Consider the following 16477-nt stretch of genomic DNA (forward strand, 5'->3'; position numbering starts at 1 on the left):
TTGCTGCAATGACCTGGGAATGCTGGTTACAAGGTTACCTATTCTCCATAATGACTTAATAATCTCCATAATCTTAATAACACCTTATGTAACTAAATGTCATGGGTGATATTACTCAGTAATGCACGATATATCTTACAAAAATCTGACCTGCAGTACTTGATGGAACGTCATGTTCTCAGTTGCCTGAACCTGACCTTGCTATTCACATAGATGATAGAGCACAAACACCTTCAATAATCCACATTGTTTCTCATGCATGTTCGAGTGATATCATTAGCCAGCGACACAGGCAGTACCATCCATTGTGGTGCCAAATGAAACCGATTTCCTCCCCCTCTCTGCCTTGACAGAAGAGTGAGTTAGGATGCAGGTCCCTTCCATAAAAGCTGTGAATACATCTGAATATTTTAGCCAGTGATTTCCATTTGCTTGAAAATTCCAATTCCTTGGGTACAAAGCCATAGATGTTCTGTGTGGGGTTTTGTTCCTTATTATTATATTAACCTCATGTAATTTTCTGCTTTTAGATGATAAACTGAATAATTAGACTGACTGCCATTTGTGGACATAGAACGTGTTCTGTTAAGAGAGGCCCATAAAGAATAAATAAATGTTACAGAGAAACCGTTGCTGCCATTTTTGGAGAACAGTTTGCTCAAGCAGTGCTTCACATCACATCAGTTTTATAACACATCGTTTAATATGCTTAAACAAGTTAGACGCACTGGATAGATAGTTTTCTTTAACTTGATTTACTATGCCTTCTAGCTCAGGACAGCACTTTTACCATCAAATATCACAAACTATTTGATTTTCTTTTCTCATGAAGGTGTTTGCCAGTTGGTCAACAAGATGGATGAAGCCACAGGTGAGGTAAAGGCCTTTAATCGGAATGACGAGCAGTTTCTGGAGGCTTTTGCCATCTTTTGTGGACTGGGCATCCAGAACACTCAGATGTATGAGACTGTGGAGAGGGCCATGGCCAAACAGGAAGTCACACTTGAGGTCAGTAGAATTATCTAGTTTTTTAAATCACTTTTGGAAAGAAAATCCATAAAGGTTTGAAGAAGGAAACCGCAGAAACCACACTGACAAAGTTACGTATTGAATTTATTTGAGTCAAATGTGCTCAACATTTCCATGTGAATTAAATATTTCACATCAACACAATCCTGTCTCTCAGTTCATATTTGCACAATAATTGAATTGATGCAATATCGCTGCTGTTGAAGGAATGAAAGTTCTTGGCTTTTTCTTGGCTTATAGGTTACTATAACAGGAATTTAGTGCTACCACGGATTCCCTCTGTCTCATCTGCTTTGAGTTTCCCAAGCTCCACTTCCAACCTGTCACATGCAAAGTTGTCTCTGCCCCAAGTTCCACCTTTCCCCTTAGTCCTTTCACCTGTGTCTTGTTGCCCTGTGTCTTTAGGTTGGTTCTTTGTTTGGTCTTGTGTTTGGTATGTTGATTCTGTTATTTGTGTTGTTCTTTTGTATGTGCTTTTGTACATTTTTTTGTTTGCTTTATATCTTTTAGTCAGTGCCAGCTCTCCCCAACAAGCGACAAAAGCAGCTGCTTAGGGCCCAACAGCTACTAGGGGGCTCCCTAACAACTTCTGGGTTATTACTTTATCGTTATGTTGCTCAAGTGATGGGTGAAAAATCTGATTACTCATGTCTCAAAAAATAGTATACATCTGGTGCCAAAAAAAAGAACGTGAGGTTAAAAAGCTTAAAGATGTAGAGTTTTTTTTGTTAATGTTATACAATATGTTTTGACTTCTAGTTGGACAACAAGAAATAGCAGATCTGGGGACTAATAACAGAGCAGGTTCAACTTAGGCAGGCTTTCTGACGATTAACTCATTTTACAACAGTGGTTAACAACTGTCTGTTAATCCAGGTTTAGATACTTAGACTGTCATTAATTCAGGTTTAGTTTCTCAGACTGTGATTAATTCCGGTTTAGATACCCTGTTCTTTAGACAGACCCCTGGATCAAGAATGCTGAGATTATTATCCATAATTTAAATGGTAACTTATTATAGCCCCAAATGAGAATTCAGTCATCAGCAACACACAAATTAGCCAGTTATAAATGTATATAATTTAGACAGCTTGCAGTAGTCATTATTAGTTGCTACTTAGCCTCTAATTTTAAAGTGTATCAGCTAGCAAGATGGTGGGGGGGGGCCTTCAAAAGGCTAGAGCTGGTGCTGCTTTTACTGTCTGTATTGTTTTGGTTTTCTTTTTCTTCATAGTCCTGTTTTTATTCCTCAGTTTTGGTCCGCATCCTGTTCCAGTTTAATTTTCACTTCCGAACTCTTGAGTTCTGCCTCATCCAGCGTTACAATTCCCAGTAATTTTAGACCATTTCATCATGAAATGAAATGTTCACACAATGTAAAGGGCAGCTGGTATTTTCACATCTTCTAGAAATGAAAAGTCACTTATGTGGAAATGGTGTCACATTTGAATCAAGTAAATTCAAGACATTCGTTTATTCAGTGCAAGCATTTCATTTCACAGGGATGACTGCATCCTCCTGCTGTGCACTAATCTAACCCTACTCACCGACTCCTATTCAAAAACAGCTCACCCCAGGCTAGATCCCTCCCTCTTCCTCTGATCTCTCCATTCTGGAGCTGTCACAGTCAGAGGTGTTGCTGTGACAGGCACTCTTCTGCAGCTGACAGAATGGCAGCGACTCACTTCAAGCTTTCTCCCTCTCCGTCACAGTTTCTCGTTCACACCCCTCCTCTCGCAGTGTTTCTGTGTCACTAATGATTCCTGAGACAGCCGTGTGAAAAAAATATGACAGCTTTAGCCTCAAAGGACGGCGAGCAGTGGAAACTGGGTTATTTCTGCCTTGACAATTTTGTCAGACTGAAATTGCCAAGCAAGACAAACCAACATGCTGTGACTCAAAAAACAGCAGGTACAGTTGTATACAATGTATGATGTGATTTATAATTACAGGTAGAAATTTAAATCTAAAAAGTGAAAGTTTTTAAAGCAGCCTGAATCAACTCTTTGGCTAATTATCAAAATGAGCTCAGTGAGCTTCTTGAGCTCAAACGATTTAAATAATGGGTCGCGATTAATTTGTTTAGTTAGTCACGATTAGTCATGTTTGTCTTATTTGCCCAAATTGGACCCTAAAAAAAGATTTGTTCCATTTAAAAAGCAGCACATTTTGTAACAGCTATATGAATGGACAAAATAAGCTTAATAAGAATGGATTTATTACCTTCAGTAATTCAATGACATTATTTTCTTTATGTTAACGCAGCGTTCACATGAACCTGAAAATGAAAATGACATGATTTCCAGAGTTAACACTGTTTCCAAGTCATCACCGACATCCAGTGAGCGCATCAGTGGCTGTATGTTCTTACTCCTCTGTGATTGTAGCACTCTCACTCTTGAAGGGAACTGAAGCTTTCCACTGTGCTTTTGCTTGTGTTAGTTTGTGGCTTGTATGTACATGGCTCCTGCAGTCTCCCATTAGCACTGGCCAGTGTAGTCTGCTGAAGACATCCTCTGGTTATTACTGATATTGCTGGAATCAGCACTGAGCTTTGCTTACATAAGACTTAACGTCCTTCAGCTATAAATTTATGGCACTGCAGTAGCTGGAAATATCTTTGGTTTTATCCAGAGAGTCATCAATAGAACTTGCCTGTTAAAAACTATATTTGATTGAGTCGACTACAGTCGTGGAGTCATAGCAACATACAGTGCATGAGCAGCTGGAACTACAGCTGGTTCAAAGGGTCAAAGTAGGAAAATGTTATCTTTGGCACTACTAATATAACCAGGTATCCCTTTTAATATATACTTAAACCGCAAGTCAGTCAAGGAGGAAACATGCATCTTTTCATTTGTGTGCCTCTTTGTGTATTTGTTTGTATGGTCTTCAGGTTCTCTCTTATCATGCCTCCGCTGCGGAGGAGGAGACACGGGCGCTCCAGGTAACGGCGGTAAATTACACTTTATTAATTCATCTCTTCTTGCCCCACAATCCACCAAACATCATCATTAATACTTCACAAAAACAATACTCTGATAATTGCTACAATGAGACAGTTAGCTAGGTATTAGAAAAAGCCTTATTTGAAGTTGTGCAAGATTTTGAAGCAAGAGGCACCGGAAAAGATGTACATATGAATGCAGGAACCGTGCGGAATTTGCCTTGTCCTTGCAACATGCGCTCACAAGGTGTCTGAAAAGAAGTTTGATTAGCTGTGGCTGTGCATAGGACTACAAACTGCTCATAGGACCACCTGCTCACTGTGCACTCATGAGATGCAGGGTTTAAAAGGGGCAGTGAAATAGTGGAGCCTTCAACAAGCTTGATACAAAAAAAAAAATGAAAGTTTTCTTTCAAAGAGAAGTTTTTCTCCGCCAAAACATTCTATATGGGTTTTAATTCTACTACCAAATTAAAACATATACAAACTTTGAAACAATAACATACTACATGTGTATATTGCTTCTGCTATCTTTTCACAGACATACATCTGATTCTGAGAACTGAAGTAATGTTATTCTGTTGGCAACCATACAGTTGTATGCAAACGTTTGATCACCCTCAGTAAAATGGCTTGTTATGTTGATTTTCTTAGTGAAAATAAGTTAACACATTCTCTACAGGCAGTAAACTTAAAAATGGCATTTTCTGCTATTTTTAGAGCACAGTTTAACATATTGGAAAAACTAAAACATTTTATACATGTTTGTTTTTCATTGTTTTACTTTTTCCACTATGTTAAATTCAGCAAATAAACATAGTGCATTAAAATGTGCAGAAGCATGTTCTCTGTAGAGGAGGTGTTAACCTACTTTCCTGTAGAAAATCAACAAAACGTGTTTTGACCAGGGGCAGCCAGACTTTTGCATACAACTGTACTTTCAGCTCCTGTTGGAGATTCATGCCTCCATCTATTTGCTACGACTGCAGCTAATATTAAAGGGAGTATCCCAACAACATGCTTTTGAGAAACTAACTCTAATTTACATCTGGTTCTAAAGGGCCCATTTCATGAAAAACCGAAAACATGACACAAAAAGCCAGCTAGAACAGAGCTCATGTACATATATCAGTATTGATGGCACAGTAACAAAAACGGCCTATATCATTCTAAGAGATAAATACAGGTTAGAAAATGGTCAGGTAAAGAGAAATAATTTAAATGCAAGAAAAAATGTAAGAGATAAGCCTTTAAAAAGTAGAGACAAATTCATGCAAAACCAGCTAGTTGCTCAAAATATAGTAAATTGTGCAGAATATGTTAACAGCCACACTTTCTGTCTCCGCCCATTTTCTGCAAGACCCTCCCACGTGATGTGACTTTCCGTGCACCTTACATAAACTGCATGTTTAGGCTTGTGTGCCAGTTTTGAACATAACACATGGGCAGAATGTGTTTAATTTGTGCCTGAAACTGGCGCAGAAATGTTCTCTCAGGTACTGCTTTGGAAGGCTCTGATTAGTGAGAGTAATCAGCCAGTCGAGAGTCCCATGCCACTGTGCCAGTCTCTACTTGTGCCAAGATTTCAGATCAGCGTTAAAAATAAGCCCTCTCTGTTTTAAAATAGCAGAGAAAACAGGAGAGTGCATTGATTGTAAATTTCATGGTCTCATTTGGGAACAGAAAAGCAACTAGAATGAACTGTCAGTAGTGCACATTGATAAGGAAAAAATGTCCTACTTTAAAGGAATTGCAATCATGCTTAAAGGGGAATTCCACTCATTTTTCAAAATTTTAGCATAATTCAGTGGTTAAGATGTAAACAAAGTCATTCAGAGCAGTTTGCAGAGACACTTCTTAGTGGTGATAGGAACCAGGGATCACAATGTCAGCAATGCAAATACAGCAATTCTATTTACTATCCAACACCACCAGTGAACCTACACTTTTCTGTATTTTTATATTTAATGTTGATAATGGTAAAATAGTGATGTGTCAAAAAAGTTCTATTTTGCCACACAAAACAAACCACTCTCAATGACTTTGTTTACGTCTTAGACCAAATTATGGAGAACTTTTGAAAAGTTGGAGGAATTGCCCTTTAGCTAGTCAGCATTAGTTCATTTATGTAAATTAACAAAGTAAAAGAATAGGTAGTGGTACATTTATTATTATATTTGGAATACAGTACACAGCCTAAACTGCATATGACACACAACACAGATTTTATGTTGAATTCTGCTGCGAGAAAGAAAAATGTCTTTGTTCTTCTTGTCTGCTTACTGTGTAATTTAAGGCCTGAGGGATGATAAATAAGCTGCGAGACTAGGGAGAGTGAATGCAGCACACATAGGATTTATTGCCATGAAAGCCCCTGCTCTCAGTTAGACAGACAAGCCGAGCACAGCTAAATGCTCATCCTGTGCGCCTCAAACTATGCTGATCACAGCTCATGGATTATTAATGCCTGACAGACAGAGATCCCTGGTGCTGGAGGTTGATAGTCTGTTTACGTAGTGATTGTGTGTGTGTAATATGAAAGCAAATCCCACATGAGTTTGTGTTGTGGTAGCATCACAAAGCCCAAAATGTTCATTTTAATATGTATTATTCTTTAAAAGCATACATGAGTGTGTTGACCCTAAAATCCTTGTGTTGTCTCTTTGTCAAAAGGCAGCCACTATTCCCTCCGCTCAGTCTCTGAGACTACAGGAGTTCAGCTTCAGTGACTTTGACCTGTCAGATGCTGAGACCACCCAGGCCACTATCCGCATGTTTGTGGACCTCAAGCTTGTGCAGAACTTTCAGATGAAGTACAAGGTACATGCTCACTTTGCTCAGTTAGGAATGGAGATGAGTATCAAGAACCGGTACTATATTGGTGCTGGTTCCTGGCTGGTCAGTACCAAAATATTGTTAAGGTTATTTATCCTGGACACACAGTGCTGCTATCAGTATTTACGTAATGTTCATTTTCTACATAGCTGGCATTTTCATGTGATTGGTGCTTGTTTGGATCAATGCATGTCTCTGTCTTCCTTAGCCATTTCAAATGCTAAGCATAATTCAGTGCTCTCTGGTCATGGCTGAAAGGGTAAGGTGTTTAAAACTAAGGGCTCAATTTACTCAATTTAATGAAAATGAAAAACTGAATACAATATATGTAAAGCAGTAGCTGCGTGCAAAGAGGCTAACACCGGCAACGTCATGAAACACTTACAAATACAACATTCTTTAACTCTAAAGCAGTGCAGAGTGTTTGCTTTAGCAAAGTGGCTCCTGCACCTGCGTCTTCAGGGCAGCCTCCTGGTGTTGTGCTGCATGGCTGGAATGTCCTGCCAAAGCATATATTTATAGGTAGGATGTTTCTAGGTAGGATATTGTGAAAAAAGCTTAAATCACCTGATCAAATATGCTACCAGAATTAAAACTACAAAGCCAGCTTCTTGTTTGAATTTAAAAATTTAGCATGTTTTGATAACATTTGTTAAAATTCGGTAGCCAATAGCTAGCATAACATAAATCATTAACTGCTACGTAGCCTAAGTTTAAACTGGAGGGAGATGACCACAGCAGCTTTTCTTGTCATGTCTTTATTTTTTGCACCAAGTTATGGAGAGTAGTATCAATAATCGATAAGTATCGATAAGTATCGGCATCGATAAGCAGTATTGTTATCGATATCGGTATCAATAAAATCCTAATGATACCCATTCCTAGTTGAGGACCATTCATACAGGCTGGAAAATAAAAGATAATAAAATAGATACAGCAGGCCAGGAGGCACCAAACTGCAAAAAGCTCAAAGTTAAAACAGGAGGAATGCCAAATGTCACTCTGTTACTGATAATTGAACCCATAAAACCGTTATTTCTAGAGGTGGCACCAATCTGATACCAGGTTTTGGGCCAGTATCAGCAGAATCGGATATCAGAGGAAAAGAGTACTGAATCTTACCCAATCCTGTAACAAATATGTCCTGAAATAGCACACATTCAAATTGTGTGATGTGATGTAATGTTGTTAGCTGTGTGTTTCCTCCTGTGGTGGTCGTAGAAAGATTGAGTAGTCTGAGCAGGATAGTCTGCTTTTAGATCCCCATCTTAAGTAAAATGCTTTGAAGGTTTCAGTATTGGTATCGATATTGGTATTGTGCCATCTCTAGTTATTTCATAACAGCTGTTGACAGATTTGAAAAGCTTTACAGAATGTTGGCAAAATCCAAATCCAATCCAGTTAGCCTACTGTACAATTGAAGAGCACAGGTATAGTTTTTTGTTGAACAATTGAGTTAACTTTAGCATGGTGGCAGATTAATAATTGTAGTTTCCAACCTGCCTAGTTTTGATTAGCTACAGCAACATGACAGCATAGCATTTTTAAGCGGTTGTGACAACTCTAAACAAAGTCTGTTTCAGTTTCTCATTAGGTTGAATGTTATTTTTGAAAAGGAGTTTTCTGTAAAGCTGGCAGCTTTACTGGCTACAGTTGCTATGAAAGAAAGTATCTGTGGACAGAGCATGGATAGGTCAGTTAGATATGATTGCATGTATCAATACGATGTGAGGCGTACACTGAAAAAGGAAAAAGGGCCTGTTTGGGAAGTTATCTGTGTTATCAATGCCAAGCATAATGAGCACAAACAAATGTATTCATTGTTTTACAACATTAAACAATGCCATTCAACTACTGCAGTGCCAGTGATGCAAAATAACTGAACTAGACTAATGATAGTGTGTCCTTACTAAATCTAAAAACAGTCTTAGATTTTCTCCTTTAATTTGGCCTGTAATTGCCAGATGAAGTCCATGGTTCTGCCGATCTGACTATAGTTACAGTGGAAACCACTGCAGTACACTGTCTGCTTGGCTCCCCTGAACAAGCTCCTTTTATGGCCCTTGATGCCAGGAGAGACAGCCCACAGATGGGGCACAAAGACAGGCTTTTTATTGATTTCTTAGGCAGCACTTACTCCGGGCTGTGTGAGTGAAAGCAGGCGCTCTCTGACCACCCTGGCATAGCGTCCAGATCAAACACACACAACTCAGTCACCGGTGACTGACCACCCGCTGGGAGCCAGGGTAACGATGCAGTACTTTAGACATGCCAACTGACGCAAAAACTGCACACGTTTCTGACATACTGACATTTCTTTGGGGTATTAAAATTTGTAGTAAGACGCATACCTGTTCTGACTGTTTGGTATGCAGAGGATTATTTGTGTCTATTCTACCTTTTTCTTCAAGCTTTTTAAAAGGAGTTTAAAAGGTTGTGCTTTCTGTATTAGTATATAATATGATATTGTACATGTGTTGTTGGAGGAAATTTTAATTACTGTTAAATCAGAACATCAGATTGCGTCTCTTCTTAGATTGTACTGATTCTTTTTTTTTTCCTTTTCAATTTTATGAATTTAAGGGGCAGCATACATATCTACCTCCTTTCAGCTTCATAGTACATCATATAGCTGATCATATTTGAAAGACAGAGGCTAAACTATTTAGCTAAAATATTTTTGGAACTAATAATATCTATTGTATAACTGGGTGTAAATTGTACACTAAGAAGGTTTACGATGGATGGCAAAGCTGATTACTTAATTATTAGGAGAATAAGGCAATAAAAATATTAACATTTACAAAATAACAGCCTGACTGTTCATGCATGATTAACTACACCTGTTCCAGTGGAACATTACAGTTTAGTTGCTTTAACTCATACATGATCTTATAATGAGAATGCACATCAGGGAGCAATTTGTTAAAAATTGGTGCTGGATTATGTTGAAATCCACCGCTAACAAGGGTACACCCCCTCTAAAACTGAATATAGTTACAGTGAAAACCACTGCAGGTCACTGTCTGCCTGCCTCTCCTGAGCAAGCTCCTTTTATGGCCCTTGATGCCAAGAGAGACAGCCCATAGAGGGGGCTGCCCCCAAATTCCTCTATTCCTCTGAACTAGTGCTCTTTTAACACCCAGAGTACAATTGATAACATAAGCAAAACAAGCTAGCTAGTGAAACTGTCTTTCCCTTGCAAGAGATAGTGTTCTCTGTGTAGGCAAAGGTTTGAACACCCTCAGGTAAATTCCATGTTTTGTTGAAAAAAAAGCATCCCCAACAGGGAACAAACTTAAATATGGCATTTTTCTGCACAATTTCTATTTATTTGCTAAGATTAAACATACTGGACAAAAATAAAACATAAAATATAAAATGTGCCATAACCTTTGCACAGGCCATACTTAGTTTTTTTCCCAGTATATTAAATTCAGCAGATAAACAGTAATTGTTGAAATGTGTTTCACTTAGAAAATCAACAAAACAACGACAGGCTCGTTGTCCATCAGACAGTGTTGACGAGCACCATCGTCCACTTAAAGCTCCGCCTTCATGAGCCGTTGGATTGGTTTAGAAATTTCACACTCAGTTTGTTCTCACCCTAATAAGTCTACATTCCCACTCATGTTTAGACCAAAATTTCTCATAGTTGTCTCCACATGTTCTCCTTGTGACATCATGTAGATGCTAAAAAAAACACAGGGACCTAAAAATGACCACAAAGCTCAGTCTAAACCTCTGTCTTAGACTGAAACAGTATTGTACGTCAGTAGCATGAACTGTAGCATGTGCCATCCTTTCGGTCAACTTGTGACAAAAGCTCATTAGAATTTACATTGATCTGAGTGGAAGAATCCAGATATGAGCAGATGAGTCATCAGCTGACTTTTACTGTGGATTTCCACATCTGGTTGAGTTTTTCTTTTTTAAAAAGCCACATAAAGCTTTCAGCCTTAGTGCCAATCTCAGCTGGTCACCATGTTAATGAATCTGTCCTCTCTAAACAAGGGTTCAGGTTTTCTGCTGGTAGTTGTACTTCAGCTTTTCAAAAGGCAAAAGGCAGCTCTGTGTAACTGATACATATTGCATTGTGTTTCCATTGTTATCTCTACCCCCTGTATGACTACTTGTTTTCTTGATAATTATTTACTGTTGCTTAAATTGCATTTGAAACGAACTGCTGTTTAATTCATGCTAAATATGTAGTGACCCAGTTTTCTTGTCTCCTTGTTGCACACTGGTGTTATTTTGGTTAGCTTACCCTCACTGTCCTGCAGAGATAAGAAAAGCAGACGATTGATAAATAAATAATTTGATTATCAATTTTCTTGGTTTACAATTGAATTCTAAGAGCCAGCAAATTTAATTGGCCCTTTTCCATCAAGGATGTGCAGATGATGAAAGATTTGCTGCCACCATTGTTGTTAATTGTATTCTTTCTGTTCTCTCCTTCTCTTTTCTTTCCTACATGTTTTCAACTGGTTCTTGTCTGTTACTTTCTACTGTTTTTAGAACCTGTGTCAGTGGATCTTAAGTGTGAAGAAGAACTACAGGAAGAATGTGGCCTACCATAACTGGCGGCATGCCTTCAACACGTCTCAGTGCATGTTTGCTATCCTCAAATCTGGCGGATTACAGGTCAGTGCAATTGATAAACCAAGCAAAAGAGCAGTGACCACTTTTTTAGTGCCACTGAAGTTCAGTGTAGCATGTCACTATTCATTTACCACGTCCAACGGCTATTAATGCAGAATGTGTTTGTTTAGTCACTAAAGAGTAACTAGGACACATTTGTGCGCATGATGTGTATTACAGACACAGGTGTACTTCTTAAACCCCCCACAACTAAACTCTAAAAAGACTTCCGGCCCTATCAGTTGGGGCAGGGGCAACAATAGTCTGGTAAAGTTGTGTAATGCTAAAAAAAACCTAATGGAACATCTCACAACTAATTAGGTTAATTGCAACAGGTCTATGACAAGATTCGGTATAAAAGGAGCAACTCAGAGAGGCTGAGTCTTTCAGAAGTAGAGATAGGGAGGGGTTTATAATACTGTGACAGACCGAAAGGCAACTAGTGCATCAATTCAATGGTTCTCAAGGTAAAATAGTGAAGAACTTGGGAATGTAATCATCTACAGTACATAATATCATTAAAAGATGCAGAGAATCCAGATAATTCTCTGAATGCAAGGGAAATGAAATCACTGCATGTGCTCAGAAACATTTCTCAGAACTACTGTCTGTGAAAACAGTTTGTCGCTGCATCCACAAATGCAAGTTAAAACTCTACCATGCAAAGAAGAAACTATAAATAATCAGGATCCAGAAACACTGCCACCTTCTGTGGGCCTGAACTCATTTAATTCGGACTGAGGTGAAGAGGAAAATGTCCTGAGATCCGATGAATCAAAATTTGAAATTCTTTTTGGAAATCATGGACCCCGTGTCCTCCAGGCTGAAGAGGAGAGGGACCATCCAGTTTGTTATCAGCACAGAGTTCAGAAGCCAGCTTGCGTGATGGTATGGGGGTGCATTCGTGCACATGGTATGAGTGACTTGCACATCTGTGAAGGGACCATTAATGCTGAACTATATATACAGGTTTTAAAGCAACATATGCTGCCATCCAGATGACGTCTTTTTCAGAGAAGGTCTTGCTTATTTTAGCAAGACAATGTCAAACCAAATTCTGCATGTATTACAACAGCATGGCTCCGTATTAAAAGAGTCTAGCTGCTAAACAGGCTGGTTAATGATGAAGTTATTGTTTTTTGTGCTTTTCACACTGGATTTGAAATACATTAATGACTATAAAGACAAAGCGCAGACTGTCAGCTTAAATTTGAGAGCATTTACAGTGATTTGAGGTGAACAGTAATCACAGTTCTTTTTATAGATTTCGAGGGAGAAATCTGAAATTTTACATTAGCTTTGCGCCACAAATTCTGTAAGCTTACTTCACCAATAAATCTAAAGAAAACTGATTTTATTAAAACAAGTATTTTAAATTTTGCTATTGTGCTGGACAATGTGCTTTTCTGAAAACATTATGGATATCTATCTAAGTCTATTATGATATGATATGATGCTTTTTGCCATATCACTCATCCTTACTGTTAATGTTCATACAAAACTAAATTACTTTAGACCAATCAGAATGCATTCTGTGACATTTTCCCTTATCTCTTAGACATGAGGGGTTTAATGACTGCCTGAAATCTGTGATTTAGATAAATTACCACACTGCTAGTGATACTCTCTCAGGCTTGTAATGCAGCCAATATCAGTCCCTGCTTTCATTTCCTTATTATTTGCTTTTAGTCTTGTCTTCACTGAGTGAAAGACAGTATGTAAAACGTGTAAGTGCAATGTCCAGGTCAGCTAATTGACTTGGCCAGTCAAGAATCTTTTGCTTTCTGGCTCTGTAAAACTCCATAATTGCTTTAGCAGTATGTTTTAGGTCACTATTGTGCTGCAAAGTGAAGTGCCATCTATTGGGTTTTGAGGCATTTGGCTCAACTGATCAGTGAAGGTGCTTTTATACACTTGAGAATTTATCCTGACATGTGAGTTAGTTGCACTAGTGGCCATATATGCCCATCTCACCATGTTTCATAAATGAGTTTGGATCACAAGCAGCTTTTTTCTTCCACACTCTTCTATGAATCTGGATCAGATTAAACTCCAACCTATCTGTCTTTAGGACATTGTTACAGAACTCTACTGCAATACTTAAGACAAATATTGTTCAGTCAGAACCATAATTAATCACTGCAGAACACCCATTTTAATCATTTAAAAACAGGCCCTGTTGCTCTTACCTGTTGGCACTGACGACCTGATGAAAACAACATAGTTGATGCTCGAAAAATCAGGCTGGAAACACAAACTCTAAACGACTGTCCCTGAAATCACAAACCAGACAATGACCCAAAACACACTGCTACCAAAGAGTACCTCAGGGGGTAAAGCGGAAACAAGTCAGTCTCTACGTTTACACTCAATTAAGCATGCATTTCATTTGCTGAATTTAGAACTCCCTCTCTACAAGCAACATCTTGTATGTGGATGACATGGCATCTTAGCTAAATGCCAACTTTTATACTACTTTAATTTACATTAAGTTTTATTTATTCCAGTATTTCCACTCATCTAAAATGGCACTGAGTACATTAAAACATAAGCTAAGAAATATATACATGGCACTTGTAATTCAAAGAGAACTGGCTAATAGGCTGGTTAACAGCTTACAAACAACTGATTGATAGTAAAAGTAATCGTTTTACATTCTGATTGACAGAATAACCTAAGTGATTTGGAGATTTTGGCCCTGATGATCGCAACATTGAGTCACGATTTGGACCACAGAGGCGTCAACAACTCATTCATTAAGAGGTTTGTTTGTGTTATAATTTTTGTTGGTATGCAATTTGACAAATAAGAAGACAGTAAAAATGAATTTAAAAAATCTGTTGTGAGTTGCTTGATTGGTACACTTGAGGAAAAGGTGTAGCATGCTAAAGAGAGAAGAATAAAACCTGTCTAACTGTGCACTGTGTGAACAGGAGTGACCATCCTCTGGCCCAGCTCTACTGCCACTCCATTATGGAGCATCACCACTTTGACCAGTGCCTCATGATCCTTAACAGTCAAGTAAGTACTACTTCATTCAATTATAATGAACAGAAAGTGGGACAGCAACTACCATTCACCACATTCAAGTGGAGAACCTTCACTTGAATACCCGATAGATAACAGGAAAAATGCAGTTGTAGGTCCATTAAAAACAAAATGACTGAGGAGTGTTGTACTGAAATATGTCTATTTTATAAGCTGTGTTAGTTTAATCATTCATCCATATAAAAAATCAACTGATACTGTCAACCAGAGAAGCATCTACAAACACGTTCACACACATACAGAATTTAGGCCATATAGTGCAATATTATCCTGTGTGCTAGGAGAATTGAATACAAAAAAAGATAATTATTAATTATCACATATTAAATACACATATTGAATAACATTGAGCCTTACCTTACATGTGTTTTGAAAGTTGTGACTGCAACAATATATGCATAACAAGCTCCTCCTGGTGCGGGTTTTCACTCTCTCAGTAATGCACACAAAAATACTTGCATGCTATTAACGCCCCCTTGTGGGAAATCTGACTAAAGACAATAAATACTAATAAACAAATGCACATTAAAACTTAAACCTTTCACAAACTGCTTTCTGTTTTTTTCTATTTTTCACTTTTTTGTCATTGCTACAATATATATATTTGTGCTACAGCAACCTTTCATACCTGCTACCTGCTCAGAAACTTTACATATAGCCCTGAGAATCATCCAGATCTAGGAAATTAAATTGTAGACTACCAGAATTTGACTTTCTTATATTCTAATAGGTTGTGTTGGAATCTTTCAAACTACAGTGCTTTCTTCATCATAACATAACATAACATCATAAAACTGCAAATGTTATTTGCTTTTAGAAGGAAATAGATGTCCTATTAGGCTACCATTACAGACCTACTGAAGCAAGTAGTTTGAAAGCATGCATTATGTACACCCTTTAATAACAAAAAGACTATTTATCATAAATATGAGAACTAATATTTCTCCAAACTGTTTGTTTAGGGCAGTCAAATACTAAGTGGTCTTTCTCTGGAGGAGTACAAAACTACACTGAAGATGATTGAGAAGGCTATCTTGGCCACTGACCTGGCCGTCTACATGAAGTAGGTACCAGGTGTCAGGCACAGAATAAGAGTCAGAGGTATTTTTAGAAATCAAATTCATTATAATTTACCTCACACAGCAATTATAAAGCATCAGATCATGACAAGCCAGGGCTTGCTGTACCTATTTTTATGTGCTCCATGTGCTTACTCACCCCTAAAGTTTTGTAACATGTAAAGTGAGCATCAAATTTAGTTCCTTGTCTTTCCATGATCTTGCAAAGGTCAACAGTCGCTTCTGTTTAGCTGAAGCCGCACCCAGAGAAACTACTCATCTACTATTTTTATCCCCATTTTTATGTAGCTGAAAGTAAAGCTCCAGGAACTGTGCTACATTAATTCAGAGAGTAATATCAGATGTTCAGATATTTTGTAAGGTTATAAAAGTCATTACACTTGTAGTCAGTGACTATGATGTTTGTTCTCTCAGAATGTTACCGAGCAATAGAAGGTATGACTAAGCTGTAGGAAAATAACTGACTCTTTTCCACCTATTACTGCAGGAGAAGAGCAGAGTTCTTTGAACTAACAAAGAACAGTCAGTTTGTCTGGGAGAGTGACTGCCATAGAGACTTGCTGAGGTAAGGCTGTTGTTTTTATGTACAGCTCTGAGAGCAGTCCTTAAACGCCTTACTTTGAAAATACAGAGGTGGTTTTAGTTTAATTCACTTACTCCATGGTTACATTTCTATACTGCAGGTCCATGCTGATGACTGCATGTGATATTTCTGCTATTACGAAGCCCTGGCCGGTACAAAAGAGGGTAAGAGTCAACAAGGCAAAGTCATTCAAGTCAAGGGTGCTGATTATGTAACACTTTAGAAAATCTGTAGAAGCAATTACCTCAAGTGATTGTCTGTATTCCAACTTGTAAAAAAAGAACTTTGTCCTTATTTTCTTTCATCATCTCTCCC

The 16477-nt window shown here is 38.1% G+C and overlaps 1 protein-coding gene across 6 annotated transcripts in view; it reads left to right on the plus strand.

Moving 5' to 3' along the window:
* The window catches only part of pde5ab (phosphodiesterase 5A, cGMP-specific, b), a 66688-nt gene that overhangs the window by 44497 nt on the left and 5714 nt on the right, over positions 1-16477 (plus strand). For 4 of the 6 annotated variants that reach the window (XM_036596124.1, XM_036596125.1, XM_036596120.1 and 1 more), the window contains exons 10-18: positions 833-1008; positions 3926-3985; positions 6650-6796; positions 11330-11455; positions 14121-14215; positions 14386-14473; positions 15463-15563; positions 16067-16144; positions 16263-16326. In XM_036596124.1, coding sequence (XP_036452017.1) covers positions 833-1008; positions 3926-3985; positions 6650-6796; positions 11330-11455; positions 14121-14215; positions 14386-14473; positions 15463-15563; positions 16067-16144; positions 16263-16326 — 935 coding nt within the window. The remainder of the gene's footprint in view (positions 1-832; positions 1009-3925; positions 3986-6649; positions 6797-11329; positions 11456-14120; positions 14216-14385; positions 14474-15462; positions 15564-16066; positions 16145-16262; positions 16327-16477) is intronic. The other 2 variants (XM_036596121.1, XM_036596123.1) reach the window with 2 other exon arrangements.

The sequence above is a fragment of the Colossoma macropomum genome, unplaced genomic scaffold, assembly GCF_904425465.1.
Source record: "Colossoma macropomum unplaced genomic scaffold, Colossoma_macropomum, whole genome shotgun sequence".
In the NCBI taxonomy this organism is placed as follows: Eukaryota; Metazoa; Chordata; class Actinopteri; order Characiformes; family Serrasalmidae; genus Colossoma; species Colossoma macropomum.